Below are 20,859 nucleotides of genomic sequence, written 5' to 3'. Positions count from 1 at the left end.
GAAGAATCTTTACCCGGTTTGGGGATGACTGTTAGGGTATGTGCACACTGTGAAATACGAGTGGAGACTTCGAGTGGATTCTGCTTTGCGGCCTCCGCTTGAAGTTCCGCCTGTCTCATAGACTCAATGATATTCGCCAGCAAATTCCACCGTCCGCTCAAAGAATAGACGGATGGCAGAATTCGTTGGCAAATATCATTGAGTCTATGGGACGGGCGTGACTTCAAGCAGAGGCTGCATGGCGGAATCCGCTTGAAGCCTCAGAAATAAGGTTGCATACCTTGGTCAAAAAAAGAGTCACGGTCCCCCTCAAAACTTGAAAAAAATTTGGTGAGAAACTAACTGGCCCAGGTGCTTTCCCCTGATGGTGAAGTCTTTGATGCCTGCTCTACATCCTGGCATTGACTCACCGGAGTGATCTGATCATGTCACTGACCCAGTAGAAGGTTGCCACTCTAGCACTTGATGGCTAACCAAAAGAGAATGCAGATGGCTGTAAGACTGGTGCGTGGCGAAGAAATAAGTAAAGTCCCTAATTTTCGAGTTTAAGATCCTCCATACATCTACTAATTGAAGCCTCTTCAAAGTATGTTGGAATTGTGAGAGATGAGTAGAAGATATACAGATGTAGCCAGTGTTAAAGGGTTTATTTAGCGCTAAAAAACACGGCCACTTTTCTCCCTCTTTTGTCTCCAGTTCAGGTGCGGTTTGCAATTAAGCTACATTTACTCTAATGGAACTGAGTTTGAAACCCCACCCAATCTGGAGACAAGAGAGGGAGAAAAGTGGCCATGTTTTTGTAGCGCTGGATAACCCCTTTAACTTGATCACAATGGCGCATTTAACTCGATGTTCTAATTGACTTAACATAGCTCCCTGTTGTATCAGGATCATGGTAAAGGGAACCGGTGTGCCGAGGCAGAGCCTGAACTCCCCCCCCCCCCCCCTGTGGAGCACTGGATACTTACCCTTTCCTGGAAGTTCCGCTCCTGGACCCAGTCCAGGGATGGAGATATTGCTGTAGGCAGCTGTGCGCGCGCTCGCCAGAGATGAGTCCGACGCCCATAGAAAATGACGGCTCCAGTCATTTTATATGGACGGCGGACTCATCTTTGGCATACAGCGCACGCTCAGCTTCCGACAGTGATATCTCCGTCCTGGGACCGGGATCGGGACTTCCAGGAAAGAGTGAGTATCCAGGGCTCCACGGGGGGATAGGGTCAGGCAGGCTCTGCCCCGACACACCGCGTGACAGGTTCCCTTCACCTAGAGATGAGCGAAGCAAATCCGACAAAGTAAGGTTTGCTGTGTTCTACAAAACCAGTTCACAGTGATTCGTTAAAGAAATTTGCTAAACATGGCGGCTGCACACAGTAGCTTACAATACTTTCTTTTGGCCGGAGCAAGGGATTATCCATATTCTCATGCACCCAGTCAATTTCCTACAAATCCCAATGTGATGTCAGCACCCCCTCCCTCCTCTATATAGTGTGATTCGCTTTGTGGAGGTGGGCAGTGGGCTTTGTGTGTAGTGGAGAACAGGATGGCAGCAGACAGTTAGAGCAGAGCAGGGAGAGAATAACATAGAGATATAGGGACAGAGAGGAGAAGATAGGAGGATGGATTGTGGGTTGACTGTGGGTAGATTGTGGGTGATTTTCTGTAGAAGCTGTCAAGTCAGTATCCATTTAACCAAGTAACTGGGTGCCTGTTGTGCATTATAAAAAGTCACTGGGACCAGTGAAGACAAAGTCCATATTATATGCTCACTGGGCACAGTCAACCTATAGTGTGTTACACCAATTTGCTTACATAATTGAATTGAGCGTCTGCCTTCTAAACTTAGTTGGGGCACTCAACTCATAAGGGGAGATTTATCAAAGAGGTGTAAAGTAGAATTGGCTGAGTTGCCCCTAGAAACAAATCAGATTCTACTTTTCATTCTGCAAGGATTTCTTGGAAAATGAAAGGTGGAATCTGATTGGTTGCTAGGGGCAACTGACCCAATTCTACACAAATTCACTAGGATCAGTGAATTGAGTGTCTACCTTCCAATCTTAGTGAGCACACTTGACTCATAGTTTGTTATACCAATTTGCTTATAACAGTGAAGCCAGTATCCGCCTTTCTAACTTAGTGGGTGCTATTGTCAGTGAGTGGGAGCTCTGAAATCACTGGCACCATCCACCATCTAATAAAATTTATTTTGTTCCTTCTAAAAATCTAAATACAGCAACATGTCCAAGTGTGTAAAAAATCAGGCTCTTCTCAGGGTCTAGGCAGTGTCAGCAGCCAAGGTGGCATACAGGCTGGTGCCAGTGGAAGACAGAGTTGGGGGAGTGGTGATCCTAACCATATTGGAGAGCTACTAGTTACTCCTAGTGGGCAGGTTAACGCCAGCCAGGCTGGGATTATTGACTGGATCCTTTAAAGTTTAAGCTACACAGCAGGCAATAGACAATCCCGGAGACAGCAGTCAACTGATGGGTTGTCCTGCAGTAGTGCCCCCCACCATTCCATGGCAAGGTCGGGATGTTTCCTCTGCTCCAACTCCTGTGGTGTCTCAGACCCAATTCTGCTTGCCAGGGCCGTCAGGAAGAGAGCTCATGTGAGCCTAGTGCTCCGCCCGGAGTCTCAGCCCCTGTACTCAGAAGATCTTATGGAGGAATGTCCAGAGAGTCAGGAATTGGAAACCATCGTCAAGGCGGCAGGAGTTCAAAGGCCACAAAGAAGTGAGGGTGAAGTGAAGAAGAGCCAGATAGGTGCAGGTGACAGCTCGGGAGAGGAAACCATTGCCCTGGACTATAAAGATGATGTTGCAGACCCCCACATGGAATATTGGTGCACTGATGTCATTCTCAACATCATCATCAGGGGATGAATCTGTGCTTTTCCACCAACTCAGCGTCAGCTCCCATCTATGGCTCATGGGTCCGGAAGAAAGAGGTAGACAACCAGTGTCAGCCAGTAGACATCGGCAAGTCTCAGGAATTCAACGGGTACTCCAAGGCAGCGGCGGCACTCCGAAACAGGCTACCAGTGCATTTGCTTAGAAGAACCACCCACTGAGATCAGCCGTCTAGTAGTTCTTTCATGTTGGTGGAGGAAAAGACAACTCGGCTATTTGTAGCATTTGTGACCATAAAGTGGGTCGGGGGTTTGGTTTCAAACCCGGGCCCCACTTCTAGAAATCAGCATATGGAGCGACACCCTCCCAGTGCGGATGTATGGAGCTCCAGCTTTGGCCAGGGGCAGTATATGTCCGTGACCACTGGATAAATGTCCTTCCGGGAGAGCTGCAGCAGCAACATGGGGCAATAGAGGTCACACGAAGATCACCTCCGAGTATCCAGTGTGGACATTATACTCATCCTCTGCCTCCACCATCTCGTCTTGTCATCCCGCCATTGCACTACCTGTCACTGTGGTGTAGTAACGTTGCCAAGCCCAGCAATGTCAGGCTGTCCTTCGCCTCCACAGCCTGGGTAAAAGGAGCCACACTGGCCGTAAATGTCTTCATGCCATTGAGAACAAGTGGCCACATTAGTGGCGGACAAAGGGCGTAACATTGTGTCAGCACTGCAACAGGGAGGGCTCACCCACATTCCGTGCATGGCCATATCCAGAACCTGATCATGCATAGGTGCCTCGTTCTTTTCCAGGACTCAGGGAGTTGCTGAAGATGGCAAGGAAACTATATACCCACTTTAGCCACTTGTACATGGCATGGAATGCCTTCCACAAGATACCACGCCAACGCAGACTGCAACATCGGCTGGTTTGCGATGTGCTGACGCAGTGGAACTTGTCTCTCCACATATTGGATCGACTGAACCATCAGAGTCTCAAACTTCCTTGTCACACATTCTGGCACCTTCACACAGAACTGCAATTTCCGAGTCACAAAGTGGCAGCTGATGTGTGATGTCTGCCAATTGCTGGTACCTTTGGAGGAAGCCACTCTGTTGGTCAGCCGTACTGACTGCAGCGTAAATTATGTCACCCCCCCACCCCCGCCTCACGTCATGGAGGCCACTCTACATCGTTGGCAAGGGGACTCCTAAAATGTCAATCTGAGCTCGGAGATGGACGAATTGTTGGTGGAAGAGGAGGAGGTATATGGCCTGGTGGTTCAAACACCAATGGGTAGCATCAAGAGGAGGAATCAATGGAGGAATCAGTTTCTGAAGAAGATGACCCCAGTGAACCTGGAATTACACCAAAGACATGGGTAAAGAAAGCCATTCAACGAAGTTTACTAATATGGCCATGTGCTTACTAGAGTGCTTGCACTCAAATGCACGAGTTAAGGACATGTGTAGGAGGGACAACTACTGTCTGGCCAACCTGTTTCACCCGTGTTTTTGTCAGAAAATGCTGAATCTTTTCCACCATCCTACAAAGTCAAAGTCTACTGTCAACTACTGCGTAGTTGTTTGTTTGAGGCCTATAAGGAACAACACCATCCTGTATCACCAACAGGGCATGAGGATCACGGCCACTCTACAACAATGACTAGTAGTGAAGGCGTGCGGTGCAGGTTGAGCTAGTTGAGCATCCAGACAATGATGAGTGATTTCATCAAGCCACCAGAGGAAGAAGCCGTGCAGACCCACACTGAAGTCTCCATCAGGCAGCACCTGAAGTCCTAGGTCAAATCCTACTTGGAATCCCCCTTGCCCTTGAATATTTCAGACTGGGGGCAATTCTAGGCAGAATAGCTAGACATCTGGCCGCAGCTGGCAAAGTTCGCCCTCACCCTGCTGTTATGCCCAGCCAGCATTGTTCTATTGGATGGGTGTTCAGTGTGGCAGGGGCCATTGTGATGCAGGAGGAGGACCAGGCTGTTTTGCCTGGAGAGGCTTACATTCTTCAAGATGAATGAAGCATGGATAGGACGCGATTTCACCACCTCGTGCCTGTTGATGAAAACTCAGGCACGTGCCAGTTTCTATTTCAAAAAGTCCCCAATAAAATTTTCACCCATCCTAATGTTTTTTAAATTTCATTTAAATATCAAGTAATTTTACCCCTTACGCATAAATAATCTTATAGCAAATACCCATAGTCAAATTGGATATATTTAAAACAAAAACCCATTTTTAAATTTAGAACCCATGCCAAAACATTTCCAACATAGCACATATTATCCACGCCAGCTTAAAGGGGTTATCCAGCGCTACAAAAACATGGCCATTTTTCCCCCTACTGTTGTCTCCAGTTCAGGTGTGGTTTGCAATTAAGTTCCATTTACTTCAATGGAACTGAGTTTCAAAACCCCACCCAAACTGGAGACAATAGTAGGGGGAAAGTGGCCATGTTTTTGTAGTGCTGGATAACCCCTTTAATGCCTCACCAAAGTACAATGTACAACCCATGCCTCAAGAACAGGATTATCCAGACCCCGATCCCCATGACTGGTTCACAAAGAGGACATTTCCCTTCTTGTTAACCATAGATGTGGGGATTCAACCCTGGTACTTGTGCAGAATCTTACCATTCATGTTCCCTTTTTCAGGACACACACACGGTAACTGGACAATAACTGTTCTTGGGGTTTTAATGATATCTCAAGGGTACTTAGAGCTCGCACAATGGTTCCTAATAGGGTACTTGTTGTGTGATGTTTTAATGGCTCTTGTGGTCTCTTAAGTGTTTTAAAGCGATAGGATAGTTCCTGATGGGTTATATATCACAACTAAACGTGATATAAGAAATCTCTAAAGCTACTACCATCTGTTGCTGAGCGGCAGGTTACTGTGCCTTATTTATAGTGCATTCATCTGGGAGTCCCAGATTCAGTAAGGTATTTGAACACATTATTTCTGCCATATTTTCTGGGAAAATCTTCTCCAACTTATTAACAAATTTGCCACTGATTTATTTAAAATAATCAGTGTAAAACCTTCTTCAATCTGGACTTTTCTCTATCCCATTCTCCATCACATGGTTCGTGCTTGTCCAGACTATTTAAGAGAATCCCAGTTTACTAAGTGTTGGTTTCTACTTTTGGCAGTTGGACGGCCCAATCAGCTCAATTGTCAGATTAGAGTCATTTCACTTAACATGTAAAAAAAAAATAGTTTTATGTGTTTCCATTCATTGGGGGCTGTCTTTCTTTTCTCATATAATTTAAAGAAAAAAGGAAAGTTCCGCTACAATTACCACCCTCAAATGCCTGCTCTAGGCCCCTCGGGGTCAAAGAGAGTCAGAGTGCTGCCGCTGCGACCTCCCGGTTCTGGAGCCTTCTAGGACCATTGCCTCTAATGGGGCTTAAGCTTTAGAATGTCCACTGCTGTCCTGGGAAAAAGTGTCATTTAACGCTGATGATCCACCAGTGTCCAATGATGTCCATGGAGAAAAGGTAAGTATACACCGCTGATTCACCAACCTCCATTGCTGTCCTAGGAAAAAAGTTGATTTGATGCTGCTGGTCCACCAATGTCCAAAATAAATTTAAAAAATGAACCTAAATTGAATCAAAAATAAAATTATAATTGTATTAAAATTGAAATAAACTAAATTGAAATAATTGAAATGGAAATGAAATTGACGGCACTTAAACACACTTGGGAGACAAAGGGTGCCACACGGGTGGAGGTGAAAGGGTACTTGAAGGGTGATTTTTACTTGTGAAATGTTTTATTAGAAAGATTTCTGATTTTCTGCTGCTGATCCACCAAGGTCCACTGCTGTCAATGGCGGAAATTAAATGATTGACATTTTTTTTAATTTGTCATTTTCCAATTTTTGACACTGCAACAACAACATCTGTTGAAAAGATGCCACTCTGTAATAGTTGCAGTACTGCAGCTACTACAGTTTGGCTGTTTTAATGAGAGTTGTTTGTATTTGATTAGCAAATTTTTATCAAAACCAACCCAATATTCGCGAATCTCGCGAAACCAATTTTCAGCTACTTCCCTCATCTCTAATATTTACCATGGCTACATCTGTGCTGCTATTACCAATAGAATTATCTTATTTGGATCCATTCTGAAATTGTAGTTACCCCCCACTACCATTATGTCCTCAGCAAAATCCTTGAAGGTGCCAAAAAAAAAATAAAAATACTCTTACATGTCTGGATCTGGGCTCTGTTAGGGAGATACAGGTTAGCCACAGTAATGATCTTAGTATTCAGGCACAGGTTATGGAAGACGAACCTACCCTTGGGGTCAACTACAGAGTACACTACATCTTGGCGACTATGGAGTACACTACATCTTGGCAACTACAGAGTACACTACATCTTGGCGACTATGGAGTACACTACATCTTGGCGACTACAGAGTACACTACATCTTGGCAACTATAGAGTACACTACATCTTGGTGAGATTTGGAGATTTATGAATTGCAATAGACTTAGATTTCAATTTCGAGCTGGAAAACAAGAACAGCCGGCCCTCCGGTGGTGTGTGTGTGTGTGTGTGTGGGGGGGGGGGGTCCAGGCTCCGTGGGCTTCATGTGAAGTAAAATGCATTCTAATACTGCACGTGAGGCAGGGGGAGAGCTAGGAACTAGTTATCTGGGCTGTGACTAACCTCGTCTCTCTTTCCTTTCAGCACATTCTGTGGGATGATTGATGGGCAAAGAGGCCAGTTGACTGGCAATGGATGTCTAGAGCAAGAGCTCAACGGCAAGCAGCCTTACTCCACCATAGCCAGTCCCCCCCCCCCATAGAAGTCTACCCTTATTCTTGTTTTTTGCAATCATTTCAATATTATTTGGCTATAGAACCTTTCTACTTGTCAGTCTTAGTTGTCATTGGAAACATTTTCACCGAAACAAACAGTTTACAGTTTTTGATGAGATTTACCATAACAATTCTGACTTTTTTTTTCTCTCTACTGACACAAAAAAACACATGGTCACTAAGGTTCTTGTCATCTTTCTTTGTCTTCTACAGACTTCCTTTGAATCGAGCACAAACGTAGAGCTGGAGCCTGGTAAAGCCATTAAGGTGGTGTCCTCAGTGATGAAATCCGAAATTAATATCCCCTACAAGGCGATCGCCCGCACCATGTTTGGTGCTGAGGTTGAAGTTCGTGGAAAGTGGTTTGGGGTCTCACATTACAACCTGACGGTTAAGCAGGTCGATTTCAATAAGTAGCCGACCACATGTCCCGGGATTTATACATTTCCTAATCAAAGTTATTAATTAAGGATGATTCTCATGATTACGCCTCCTGCAGATTGACTGAAAAACAATTACATTTCTCCTATTCATCTCCAGTATTAAAGTATTACCCAGTGTTGAAAAAACATGGCTACCTTCTTCCAGAGGCTTAGTGCTCACCTTTAAGCCCCTTGGGTTTTATGCGTATCACCTCAACCAAGAGGTCCCAGTAGACATTCTGTAGAACCCAGTTCTGGAAGGTATGCTGTAGATATTCAAGGTCTACAGAAAGGCTGACAGGGACAAGGCAGATGGGATGCTCCCTAGAAGGGGCCCGTGAGAGCAATGCAAATGAAGTAGAAAGAGTATTGGAGTCCCACAGTACTGCCCATAGGGACTATGCAATCTCAAAGTAAAGTGCACACCCATCTGATGGAGGGGATTTATTCCCAAAACGTGTTACGTGCTGCTTTTAAATAAGTTTGTAGACTCTGTGGGCAGCACTGACACTCTGAGACTCCAATACTTTTTCTTTATTTGCAATTCTCTATGATAACAGAATCACAGGAAGGAGACAAAGAGAGATTTGGTGCAAGGTGGACAGTGATCCGATCCCATGAATCCAAAGGGCGAAAACAGAAAAATAATAAAAACTGATCCCCAAGTCATAGACCTTTGAGGAGAGATAAAAGCTAATCTAGGATTTCTATATAAAGCCCAATGTCCTATAGAACCAGGTGGACGGTTATCAGTAGACACTGGAGGACTGGAGATTGGAGGAAATGCAAAGATCTCTCAAGACCTCTGTAGATTCCACAATCAAATGATAAGTCTTCTGCTGTAACCTCATCCATGTATCTCCCCGGATGTGATTCCTGCCCAGAACAGCTGAGATGCATTTGCTGCTTTGCTCTACTAATCAATTTACAATAAACTTTAGTTTTCATTGTATATTATGTCCTTGTGTTATATGTGATACTGTATGTGGCGGCTTTTGGTTAAATCTTCTTTATGTATGGTGTATGATGGATGATCGCTGGTTATCCCAGTTACCAAAGCTACAGATGGTAAAAAACAAGTTGGGAGAAGACTGTGCCCAGCATATGGGCCGGGAACAATTTCAGGTCAATAGGCTTACGACAACGAGGCAGCATGTGCAATCTATGGTCCATGGGCAGCCAAAGTTCCCCCTGATTTGTCCATCCAGCCCTAGAAAAATTTTCTTATAAATTAAACCTTTTCCAGAACTACTCCGAGAGAGACTCCATAATACACCAACGCGAGTGTCTGTGTTTCTCTCTCCCCAGCTGGCTCCATCACTAAGGGGGAAGTCATGGTAACTTTAATTTGATTCTTACAGGCAACTGAGTCTAGGCTTTCTGGTCAAGAATTCTACCTAAAATTTCTGCAGTGTTAAAGGGGTACTCCGGCGGGGGGTCTTTTTTCCGATCTGGTCGGGGAGGCGGTGGCTGAGGGCAACGACGTCTACTCACCTCCCCAGTTCCAGCGGCGGTTGCCGTATCGCGGCACTCCGGTCCCCGCTGCCCAGCCCCTTCCTGGTCTCTGACGCGGGCTTAAGACGTGACGTTTAAAGTCCGCTCAGCCAGTCAGTGACGGAGGCGGGATCCTAACTGGAACCGGGGAGGTGAATGGACGTCGTTTCCCTCAGCCACCTCCTCCCCGGTCAGATTGGAAAAAAGCCCCCCAGCCCTTTACCCATAAACAAGATCAATTAATTGACATTGTGACTAGTATCTGAACTGAAGTCATCAACACCTGAACCTAAGGGTCCTATTACACAAAGTGATTATTCATTTTCGCCGATTAACGATAAACGATCGCCAGTGAGCGCTTTTGGGAAAATTCTGAAATTGTGCACAACAACACACATAATAGTCGATAGTTATGATGGTTACTAAGATGGTTTACTCCTTCTGATCCCAGCAAAAGAAAGAAGAATGTGTACATACAGCAAACGATTAGTGAATGATTAACAATGATTTTATGGTCAACTTAAAAGATGCAACACGTGAGTGATTTCCATCGTTGTCTGCAATATAACAATTTTTTGCACTATAATCGTCCTGTGTAATAAGGTGCTTAGAATCAGGCAAGTAGGAGGGTGGTGGAAGAAGGTGAGATCTACAAGCATTCAAGCATGAGATCAAGCATTCAGACTTCTAAAACAAGATGGTAGTGGGGAAGCATTACGCTACTATAGACAGAAGAATAGAATGTGTAAAAAACAAATAAAAGAAGCAAAAATTGCAACAGAAAGAAGGATAGCCACAGAAAGTAACAGGAATCCCAAAATGTTCTTCACCTATATAAATAGCAAAATACTTAAAACTGAAAATGTTGGTCCCCTCAAAAATAATCTGGGTGTAATGGTGGAGGGCGAAGAGGAAAAGGCCAATCTATACTGGAGTATAATATATAAGAGATGCTATACTGGGGTATAATATATAAGAGATGCTATATTGGAGTATCTGAATGAAAATAATCTTATAACACAGCATCAGCATGGATTTATGAGGGATCGATCCTGCCACACTGATCAGCTTCTATGAGAAGGTCAGTCATAGACTGGACCTGGGGGAGGCTGTGGACGTTGTGTATCTGGGGGAGGCTGTGGATGTTGTGTATCTGGGGGAGGCTGTGGATGTTGTGTATCTGGGGGAGGCTGTGGATGTTGTGTATCTGAGGGAGGCTGTGGATGTTGTGTATCTGGGGGAGGCTGTGGATGTTGTGTATCTGGGGGAGGCTGTGGATGTTGTGTATCTGGGGGAGGCTGTGGATGTTGTGTATCCGGGGGAGGCTGTGGACGTTGTGTATTTGGGGGAGGCTGTGGACGTTGTGTATCTGGGGGAGGCTGTGGATGTTGTGTATCTGGGGGAGGCTGTGGATGTTGTGTATCTGGGGGAGGCTGTTCGTGTTGTGTATCTGGACTTTTCTAAGGCATTTGATACTGTGCAGCATGAAAGGTTGGTCTACAAAATGAGGATGCTGGGACTCGGGGAAAACGTATGCAAATGGGTAAGTAGCTGGTTGTGTGATAGAAAACAGAGGGTGGTCATTGATGGAACATATTCAGATTGGGTTTTAGTTACTAGTGGGGTACCACAGGGGTCAGTGTTGGGTCACAGTTACTAGTGGGGTACCACAGGGGTCAGTGTTAAGTCCACTACTTTTTAATATTTTTTATTAATGATCTTGTTGAGGGGCTACAGAGTAGAATCTCCATTTTTGCAGATGATACTAAACTGGGTAAAGTAATCAGTACAGAGGATCATAATATCCTATTACAGAGGGATTTGGAGAAGCTGGAGGCTTGGGCGGAGAAATGGCAAATTAAGTTTAATGTGGATAAATGTAAGGTTATGCATTTGGGCCATAGAAATAATAAGTACAGTTATGTGCTAAATAATAAAACACTGGGTAACACTACTTCCGAAAAGGACCTGGGGGTATTGGTGGACAATAACCTCATCTATAGTGATCAGTGCCAGGCAGCAGCTGCCAAGGCTAATAAAATAATGGACAAAACACAGTAATCACTGAACTCAAGGAGAACAGCGAAAAAAAATCCAATGAAGTACTCAATCAAGAGTCTCCACTGATGCCCCCAAAAAATTAAATATGCAAAACAAGAGTCCGTGGAGCCTCAGTTACGAGTCTCAAAACACGGGATAGCCAGATATCTCTAGCCTGTTGCCAACGGGGTGCCTCCATGATGGGGAGAGCACCACACCACCCTGATAGGTAGCCCCTTAAGTCCCACTCGGTTGCGAGTATTGGAACATAGACAGGGAAACAACAGGGTGGCCCCTTTTGTCAATGTCTAACTCAAGGTGCGAGTATTGTGATCATGACAAGGGCTTGCAAAGGCAGGCTTCCACCCACAGACAGCCGTTTCAGGGTTTTTGCCCCTCGTCAGTGTGGGGTAGGATTCTGGCTAGTTGGGGCATTGTTTCTTATCATTTATTGCACCCCTTACAGCTGATATGCAAAACAAGAGTCCGTGGAGCCTCAGTTACGAGTCTCAAAACACGGGATAGCCGGATATCTCTAGCCTGTTGCCCCAACTAGCCAGAATCCTACCCCACACTGACGAGGGGCAAAAACCCTGAAACGGCTGTCTGTGGGTGGAAGCCTGCCTTTGCAAGCCCTTGTCATGATCACAATACTCGCACCTTGAGTTAGACATTGACAAAAGGGGCCACCCTGTTGTTTCCCTGTCTATGTTCCAATACTCGCAACCGAGTGGGACTTAAGGGGCTACCTATCAGGGTGGTGTGGTGCTCTCCCCATCATGGAGGCACCCCGTTGGCAACAGGCTAGAGATATCTGGCTATCCCGTGTTTTGAGACTCGTAACTAATAAAATAATGGAATGCATCAAAAGAGGCCGAGATGCTAAAGATGAGAACATAGTTTTGCCTCTTTATAAATCACTGGTCAGACCACACATGGTATATACTGTGTACAGTTTTGGGCACCAGTATATAAGAAGGACACAGCTGAACTGGAGCAGGTGCAGCGGAGGGAAACAAAGGTCATTAAGGGAAAGGGTGGGTTACAGGACCAGGACAGGTTATCAAGCTTGGGGTTATTTACGCTAGAAAAAAGACGTCTTAGGGGCGATCTGATCCCAATGTACAAATATATGAATGGACAGTACAGAGATCTTTGTAGTGGTCTTTTTACTCCTAGGGAAGTGGAACTGTGGAACTCTCTATATTCTCTACTGTACGAGCGGTAAGACTGTGGAACTCTCTGCCACATGATGCTGCCATGGCCGATTCATTATATAAGTACAGGGGAGGCCTGGATGCTTTTCTTGAACAATATAATATTACAAGTTATGGGCATTAGATTTCCGGTGATACGTTGGTCCAGGGATTATTCTGGTCGCCATTGGAGTCGGGGGGGGGGGGGAGTTTTCTCCCTGCGATGGGGCAATTGTTGTCTGCCTCATGGGGGGTTTTGCCTTCCCCTGGATTAGCACAATAGGGTTTCCTAGGTTGAACCTGATGGATTCTTGTCTTCTTTCAACCTTAATAACCCTTTGAGGACCGAACCCAAAATGACCCTGTGCGTTTTCGTTTTTCCCTCCTCCCCTTCTAAGAGCTAGAGCACTTAGTTTTCTATCTACAAGCCATGTGAGGGGTTATTTGTTACAGGAATAGTTGTACTGTGTAATGGCGCCTTTCATTCTACCATAACATGTATGATGGAATCCCCAAATTATTATTTATGAAGATATAAGTTGGTGAAAGTGTAGAAAAGAATGCAATATGGTAACGTTTGGGGGTTCCTGTGACTACGTAATGCACTATATGGTAAAAGCTACATGATACCATTACTCTATAGGTCAGCCCGTTCGCCATGATGATTGTTATATTTTAATTGTTCGGACAATTACACACGCTACGGAATAAATTATGTTTATTTATTTATTTCTATATGTTTTATTTATATAATGGGGAAGGGGGTGATTTTAACTTTTATTAGGGGAGGGGCTTTGGGGTATTTTTAAAAACATTTTTACTTTTTTTGTTTTTGTTTTTTACACATTATCCCCCCATGTTGGTAAATAATTTGATCAAACTGTTTTGCCCCATGTACCAAGTGCCGGTCTCCTGGTTCACATGAGTCCCTACACTAACTCCACACTGTGTCGGTCAGCAACCGCGAACCCCGCAAAGCAAGCGCAAGCAGGGAAGGGAGGCCATGGACACGGCCTAGTGCAGTGGTGAGTAGTAAGACCTTGTTCACACTTGTGTTGCTTGGTGGCCGCTTTGTCTGCCGGCGGCGCCTGCTGGGTTTGGGGTGGCCTTGGGGTTTGGTCCTGCGACAGTGGGGTTGCAAGGCCATTCCACGGCCTCCCTTTCCTGCTTGCGCTCACATTATGGGGTTGGCGGTCGCTGACTGACACAGTGTGGAGTTAGTGTAGGGACTCATGTGAATCAGGGGATCTGCATGTCGTACATGAGGCAATATGGTTTGATCAAATTATATACCAACATACTGGCATTGTTTTTAAATGTAGCCGAGAGGTATTAGTGTCAGCCATAGGTGTGAGGTGCAGCAGCTCCTTTCTCTCCGTGACCGTAAGATTCATGTACTTGTGCCGTGGGACATTGAGCTACAGCGCATCTGCTCGCAGGGGGTAGCTAGGATTCAAGGGGGCTCCAAAAATTGTATAAGGCCCCTACACACAGAGGTACCATATACCATATATACAGATACACCACTGACACACACAGAGGAACCATATACACAGATACACCACTGACACACAGAGATACCATTAACATATATACAGATAAACCACTGGGCGGCTGTCACTGGCATACCATGGAAGCAGACCACAATTTCCCGGGCCTCCTTACTACAGGGGCCCCATAACAGTCGCATGGTCTGCCTTCATGGTAGTTGAGCCACTGTTCACTATACTTACTGTATTCTGGTAATGTAATAAGCGTTGCTTATTGTCATGGCCGCGTCAGCGTCCCGTACTCCGGGCCGCCGCAACCTCCCCCCTGCCCCCATGCAGCCCGGGGTCCATGCGCAGGGAATCGGCGCTGCTACTAGTTCGGCCCCTGGGGGCGCCTCACCTTCCTCCGCTCCTGGCTCTTGCTGTGCCGGCCGGCACGTGCGTCCCCGCCTCCTAGGGCGCGCGCGCCGGCTGTCTCAGAGTTAAAGGGGCAGTCTGCCCCTAATTGGTTCTTGCACATCACACTCTCCTATAAATTCCAGTCATGCCCCACTACAGGTGTTGGAGCCTCTACATGCTTCCTATAGCTTTTGGCCCAGCTCCCTGTTGTTCCTGACCTCAGTCCTTGTTCCTAGTCCCTGTCCACTGTCCCGGTCCCTAGTCCCTGTCCGCTGCTTACTCATTGTTCCTGAGCACTGCCTGCCACCTGCGGTTACGCCCACAGACCTCTGCCTGCATTACCATCTGCCTACTGCTCCTGCCACGCCTCGCCTGCTGTCACTAGCAACCAAGCAAGGGGTAGCGACCTGGGGGTCGCCTGCCGCAGCAAGTCCATCCCGCCTTGCGGCGGGCTCTGGTGAAAACCAGCGGCCCCTTAGACTCCGCTCCCTGGTGCGGTTACTACCATCGCTAGTGACAGTTCAGTGGATCCACGACTCCAGGCGTTACACTTATACCATCTGAGTGGCCAATATTGAGCATATTCGTGGACGCTTGAGCGTTACCCTGGCAACATAAAATGGTGACCTCATTGCACGCCCAGGGGGAAGGGAAGTGAGCATGTGGCAACACCAATCACACGTTGGAATATACAACATGTATGGTGCCCTGGATGAACGGCTCAAACAGAACCAAAACTGCTGCATGACATACATCGTAGCTACAGGCCTAGCATCATTTCTGATGGGGCAGAGTAAGAGACTAGAATGAGCCAGCATCTGATTGTCTTTTCACTTCCCCCTCCTGGACTAGTCATGTTCCCATGTGAATAGTAGATGAAGTGTGTTTGTGTCTTGGATTTGGCAGAATTGTGCTGATAATTAATTTCACTTACTAAGTATCACAGAGGTAACTGTTTCCACCCAAGGACACCACAATCTGATAATCATTAACACATTAATAAGTGATAAATCTTGATACAATATGTGGCCACTAATCCCCCTGATGAACCATGTTTAAAATCCAAGGGGAAACATGTCGGGAATTTATTTATGATATGTATTTTTTATGATACTTTTCCTGCCCCACTGACAGAGTAATTGGACCCAGCTGGTCCTGAAGAACCATTTGTTTTGGACTCACCTATGGATATTTAGCTGGAAATGAAAGTAAAGTCCAACATCACCAATAGGTCCCTTTGGTAGCCAAGTCCCACAATCCCACAAGGTGGGTATCGATACAGGTAAATGGAGAGTCCAATGACATCCAAGCGATGAAATCTTCAATCTTTTATTGAGCGGTCAAGCATATATACAACGTTTCGGTTCACTAGGAACCATTGTCAACATAGATGATCAAAAATCCCACTACCAATCACAAAACAGTAGGTGCGGCCAAAGGCTATAGACATAGGGTTACTGTAACACATAAAACATGGAAACATTGCGCTGCTGTGGTTCCAGGTATATAGACATATAACAACATAACAAATAACACACATATCTGATACAGCGTGTCAGGGCATCTTCAACCCCTAGTGTGGAGCATATAAATATATCACTTACACTGTAGCCCAATATATGTTTATATATATATTTATACCCTGTATATACACACATAATATGTATCAAGACTGTATATAGGAAGCCATCCGATCCGTCCTAATGTTACTTCAAGGAATACATATGAAGCCATGATATCATCTATCTTACTCTTTCCAGGCTTTGTATGGTAAGTAACTGATCAGTCCTGATGTCAAGCAGGAGACCCTGCACGTGGCGAGACTACCGGAAGTGACGTTACGCTGCGAGAGTAGCAGGGCAGGCCGGTGGAGTTGTCATGGAGACCGGGATGAGCGTCTTCTCGAAAAACCAGACAGCTGTCAGTGGATGATGTGGATGTCAGAGATAGGACAGCGTCAGGCAGCAGGATGTCCCAAACAGATAGAGCCCCATTTAAGAGTCCCAAACACAGGACTAGCCAGATATCCCTCTTGGAATATATAGCCCAGGGAGCAATGCACCTAGGATTTCACTGCATTGAGCGCTTTCACTAGCAGCCGGTAGTGTTGTCGTTTGGCTGGTCTCCCTGAGATCAGTGATCTGTTTCCCTTACGGCTCTACTAGGCATTGCTCCCACCTAGCCAGAATCCTGCTCCACACTGATGAGGGGAAACACCCCGAAACAGCTGTCTGTGAATGGTTACCTAGCCTTGGTTTATACCTGGTTATTACATTGACTTATAGGGCCACTTAATATGGTGGTTTTGATGGTTTGCCTACAGGAGCCGCCCCATGGCCAGGCCCTTCCCGGAGGGATATCTGGCCAGTCCTGTGTTTTGAGACTGTCAAATGAGGCTCCACGGGCTCTTCTTTCAAATTCATATATCTCAGGAAGCAATGCACCTAGGATTTCACTGTATTGAGCGCTTTAGCCGGCAGTGTTATCTTTGGCTGGACACCCTGAGATCAGTGATTTGTTTCCCGAACACATAGAAACAGTGAGAAGTAGGAGTAGTAACAGGTTGCTGGGGACCCGTACAGCCCCTCCACTGGAACATAGCTACGTTAGTGGATGATGTACAGTTAAAGTCCATGAAGCCTCTCTGTAGTACAGATAAGAGCAGCATTCAGTGGGCCGGCTATGTGCAGCAATGGTGTAAGCTAAAAGAAGACATATTGGGGTAATAAGGCAATCAATATAACACCAGGGGATAATAATCCAGGAGGGTGCCCATACACACCCAGATGGGGGAGCCACCAACCCCTACAGGAACATCTCCCCACATGAACTGAGGGGACAGTTGCCTATGGGGGGACACTCCATTTTGATCACCACATCGGTGAACCCATGATTGGTGCCATAGATTCCCCATGTAAACAGACATACAGTGGGTGGAGGTGTGTGGGGCTTGTAGACCCCATGACCCCCCTCCCAATTAGACATCAATACATCCGCTTGAATGTTGCATACATTGTTTATTAAAGGGGATAGTGTCTCACACATTAAACATGGCTATGGACAAGAAGAAATATAAGTGACAGGTCCCTCGGCATAGAGGTGGATGGAAGAGAACAGAGTTTGATCAACACCCTGAGACTCATCTCTTTCAATGAGATGTGCAACAAGTTCATCCAAAGGGGTTACCCAAAACACCTAGTTGAAAATGTTGTGACACCATCAACCACACAGACAGATGACTTTTTTAACAAAAGACCAAAGTAACAACAATAGTATTCCGTACGTGTCCTCCTACAATCCCCTAAGCACACGGATTGCAACCATACTTAGGAAGAACTGAAGGGTCCTTAAAGAGGGATGTCCAGAAATATGTGAATTTCACAATTGCCCCCACCCCCACCCCCACCCATTGCTTACAAAAGGGGACATAGCTTCAGGGACATGCTGGTCAAGACAGAAATAACCCACAAAACACAGCCTACCCAGACTCTCTTCTATTCCCCAAAACCCTGTAATTAGGGATGGTCCGAACCTGCTTCGGGTCGGGTTCATACGAACCCGAACTCTCTGCAATGATTCCCGCTGCCTGGCGGCTCCGTGGAGAGGGTGGATACAGTGGGAGGACCGCCTGGAAAACTGGGATACAGCCATAGCCATAGGCTGCATCCCAGTTTTCCAGGCGGTCCTCCCGCTGTATCCACCCGCTGCACGGAGCAGGCAGACTGCGGGAATCTTATGCCGAGCGTTCGGGTTCATACGAACCTGAACCTCGGAAGATTCGGACCATCCCTACCTGTAATTTCACCTGGTTTAAATTGCGCTGCCTGCAGTAATCTCATCATGGGGGACACATTTCCTCACCCCCACACAGACCAACGATACGTGATACTTCCAGCTATGTCATCTACCTCATTATGTATATAATGTCCCTTTGGTGTTGTGCTGTGGTACGCTGAGGGTATTGTGTTGCTAGGTGGTGTAGTGCAACCTTAGGGCTCAGCTTCTTGAACCTTCCTGTCACGGTGGGGTCCGAGGGTGCTGGGGCCCTTGTCCTCTTCAACATACACGCAGGGACATATATTTTTTAATAAAAGAAAGTCTTCTCCTGATAGTGATGAAAGTATATTAGGATTTTACTAGAGGGATAACTATATACAATCCAGTACAAGGGCAGCTGCTGATGGCAAACTATTAGCTTGATCAGAGTCCTTTGCTTCAGCGGAGGGTTACCGTGGTTACTATTGCTTAGACTTGGCAAATAGATGGGATTACAAATAGACAGACCTGTCCCAGCAACTTTGGGGCTTTTCCAGCCTTTGTAGAGTACGTGTGTGTAGATACCTGACGTTACTGAAGAGACTTGACGCTGTCAACGCTCACTATCATATAGGAGGAAGACGCATGGACGCACTGACTTGGAAGCCAGGAAGATGTGGACGGTGAATGGGAGACCCTCTATAACTTCACCAATCTGACAACAGGCACTAATAATACAGGGGATGTCCTGCTGAGACTTAGAAGACATGTATAAGTCCTTAGGGCTGACTGGAAACAGGTTAGGGGGCTGAGGATGGAGTCTGACAGGATTACTGAGGTGACGTAGGGAGGTTAGATGTGACTCTGGCAATGCCAGACTACCAACTGACACTGAGGAGACCGCACAGCACCTCTGGGTAAAAGGTGGGCGGAGCTTACTTTCCCCTGGCCAATCACAAGAGTGTGATAGGTTGCAGGGGAGGAGCACTGATCAAGCTTAACATTTGTCTCATTTGAGATCAATACATAGCAACTTATTAAACAAATAGATAGCAAAAAAACCCAGTATCAATATAAGAGAGTTAGAAAAGAACAGCAAATACATAGGCCCCGATACAGACAGTCTATGGTTGCCAATAGCAACAATAAATATCCAAACACCTGGCAATATACCTTTCCGGGCCATTACATGTACCCATGTAGACCAGCATACGTAGGGGAAACGATGATGGAAGCTCGGTCACAAATTAGTAAACTTAACGGGGAACTATCAGCGGGTTAGACAAATCTAACCTGCTGACATATTCCTAGTGGGCATGTGGCGCTGAGCATGAAGGTGTGTGTCTTGCCTTCATCCTCATTGCCATTCCTGTGCTGTTAGTTGTGCCCGGTAAGCCATTAGAAGCACTGGGGACATGGCTACCGCCCCTCCGGGCATAGATCTGGTTGGAAGGGCCAAATCCAAGAATGAAGATAACAGACATACCTCCATCCTCAGTGCCCCGTGACCACTAGGGAGCTGTCAGCAGGTTAGATTTATCTATTAAAAAAGACATATTATATTTACCAGTCCACCAACAGTTTCAAGAGGCTAAACACAACATCAGCCACCTTTCTTATCGTATCATTGACCCTATTTCACTCCCTCTGTACTCAAACAGAGGGAGACCAAATGGATATTTAAATTAAACACCCTGCATCCCAGATTTTCTATTTTCTTATATATATATATATATATATATATATATATATATCATTTTGTCTTTATTTCCATGGTCATTTATGTAATAAACACTCCATGGGGGAGATTTATCCAACATGGTGTAAAGTAAAACTGGCTCAGTTGCAACTAGCAACCAATCAGATTCCACCTTTCCTTTTCCAAAGAATCTGTGAGCAATAAAAGGTGGAATCTGATTGGTTGCTAGGGGCAACTGAGTCAGTTTCACTTTACACCATGTTGGATAAATCTGATCTCATGTCCTGTAAATCTCACAGTCCTGTGTTTGATACATCTGGAACCACTCTTTTATATGCTTACCTTATCCTTACTCCTACAGATCAGGACGTTGGTGGACGTGTCACATTAAACCAGATGAGTCTCAGGGTTATGATGAACTCTGTTCTTCTCTTCCATCCACCTCTATGCCGAGGGACCTGTCACTTACAGTATATTTCTCTCCTTTTTTTTTTTCAATATAATTTATTGAATTTTTTAGTGATATATGAATCAAAGTATATGTACAATGTAAAGGATACTACATATCTGAGTATCACATAAATAATTCAGAAAAATAGCAAACAAGTATTATCTCTATGAAAAAGGGAAAAAAATAAAAATAAAATAAAGAACAGAAATTTTTG

General features: G+C 45.6%; 1 protein-coding gene across 1 annotated transcript in view; it reads left to right on the top strand.

Moving 5' to 3' along the window:
• The window catches only part of LOC138796630 (tachylectin-2-like), a 34,696-nt gene extending 25,647 nt beyond the window's left edge, over nt 1-9,049 (top strand). The window contains exon 5 of the mRNA XM_069976246.1: nt 7,912-9,049. Coding sequence (XP_069832347.1) covers nt 7,912-8,115 — 204 coding nt within the window. The 3' untranslated portion in view covers nt 8,116-9,049. The remainder of the gene's footprint in view (nt 1-7,911) is intronic.
• The last annotated feature ends 11,810 nt before the right edge of the window (nt 9,050-20,859 follow it).

The sequence above is a fragment of the Dendropsophus ebraccatus genome, chromosome 7, assembly GCF_027789765.1.
Source record: "Dendropsophus ebraccatus isolate aDenEbr1 chromosome 7, aDenEbr1.pat, whole genome shotgun sequence".
NCBI classification, from domain to species: domain Eukaryota; kingdom Metazoa; phylum Chordata; class Amphibia; order Anura; family Hylidae; genus Dendropsophus; species Dendropsophus ebraccatus.
This window is presented reverse-complemented; position numbering and strand designations above follow the sequence as displayed.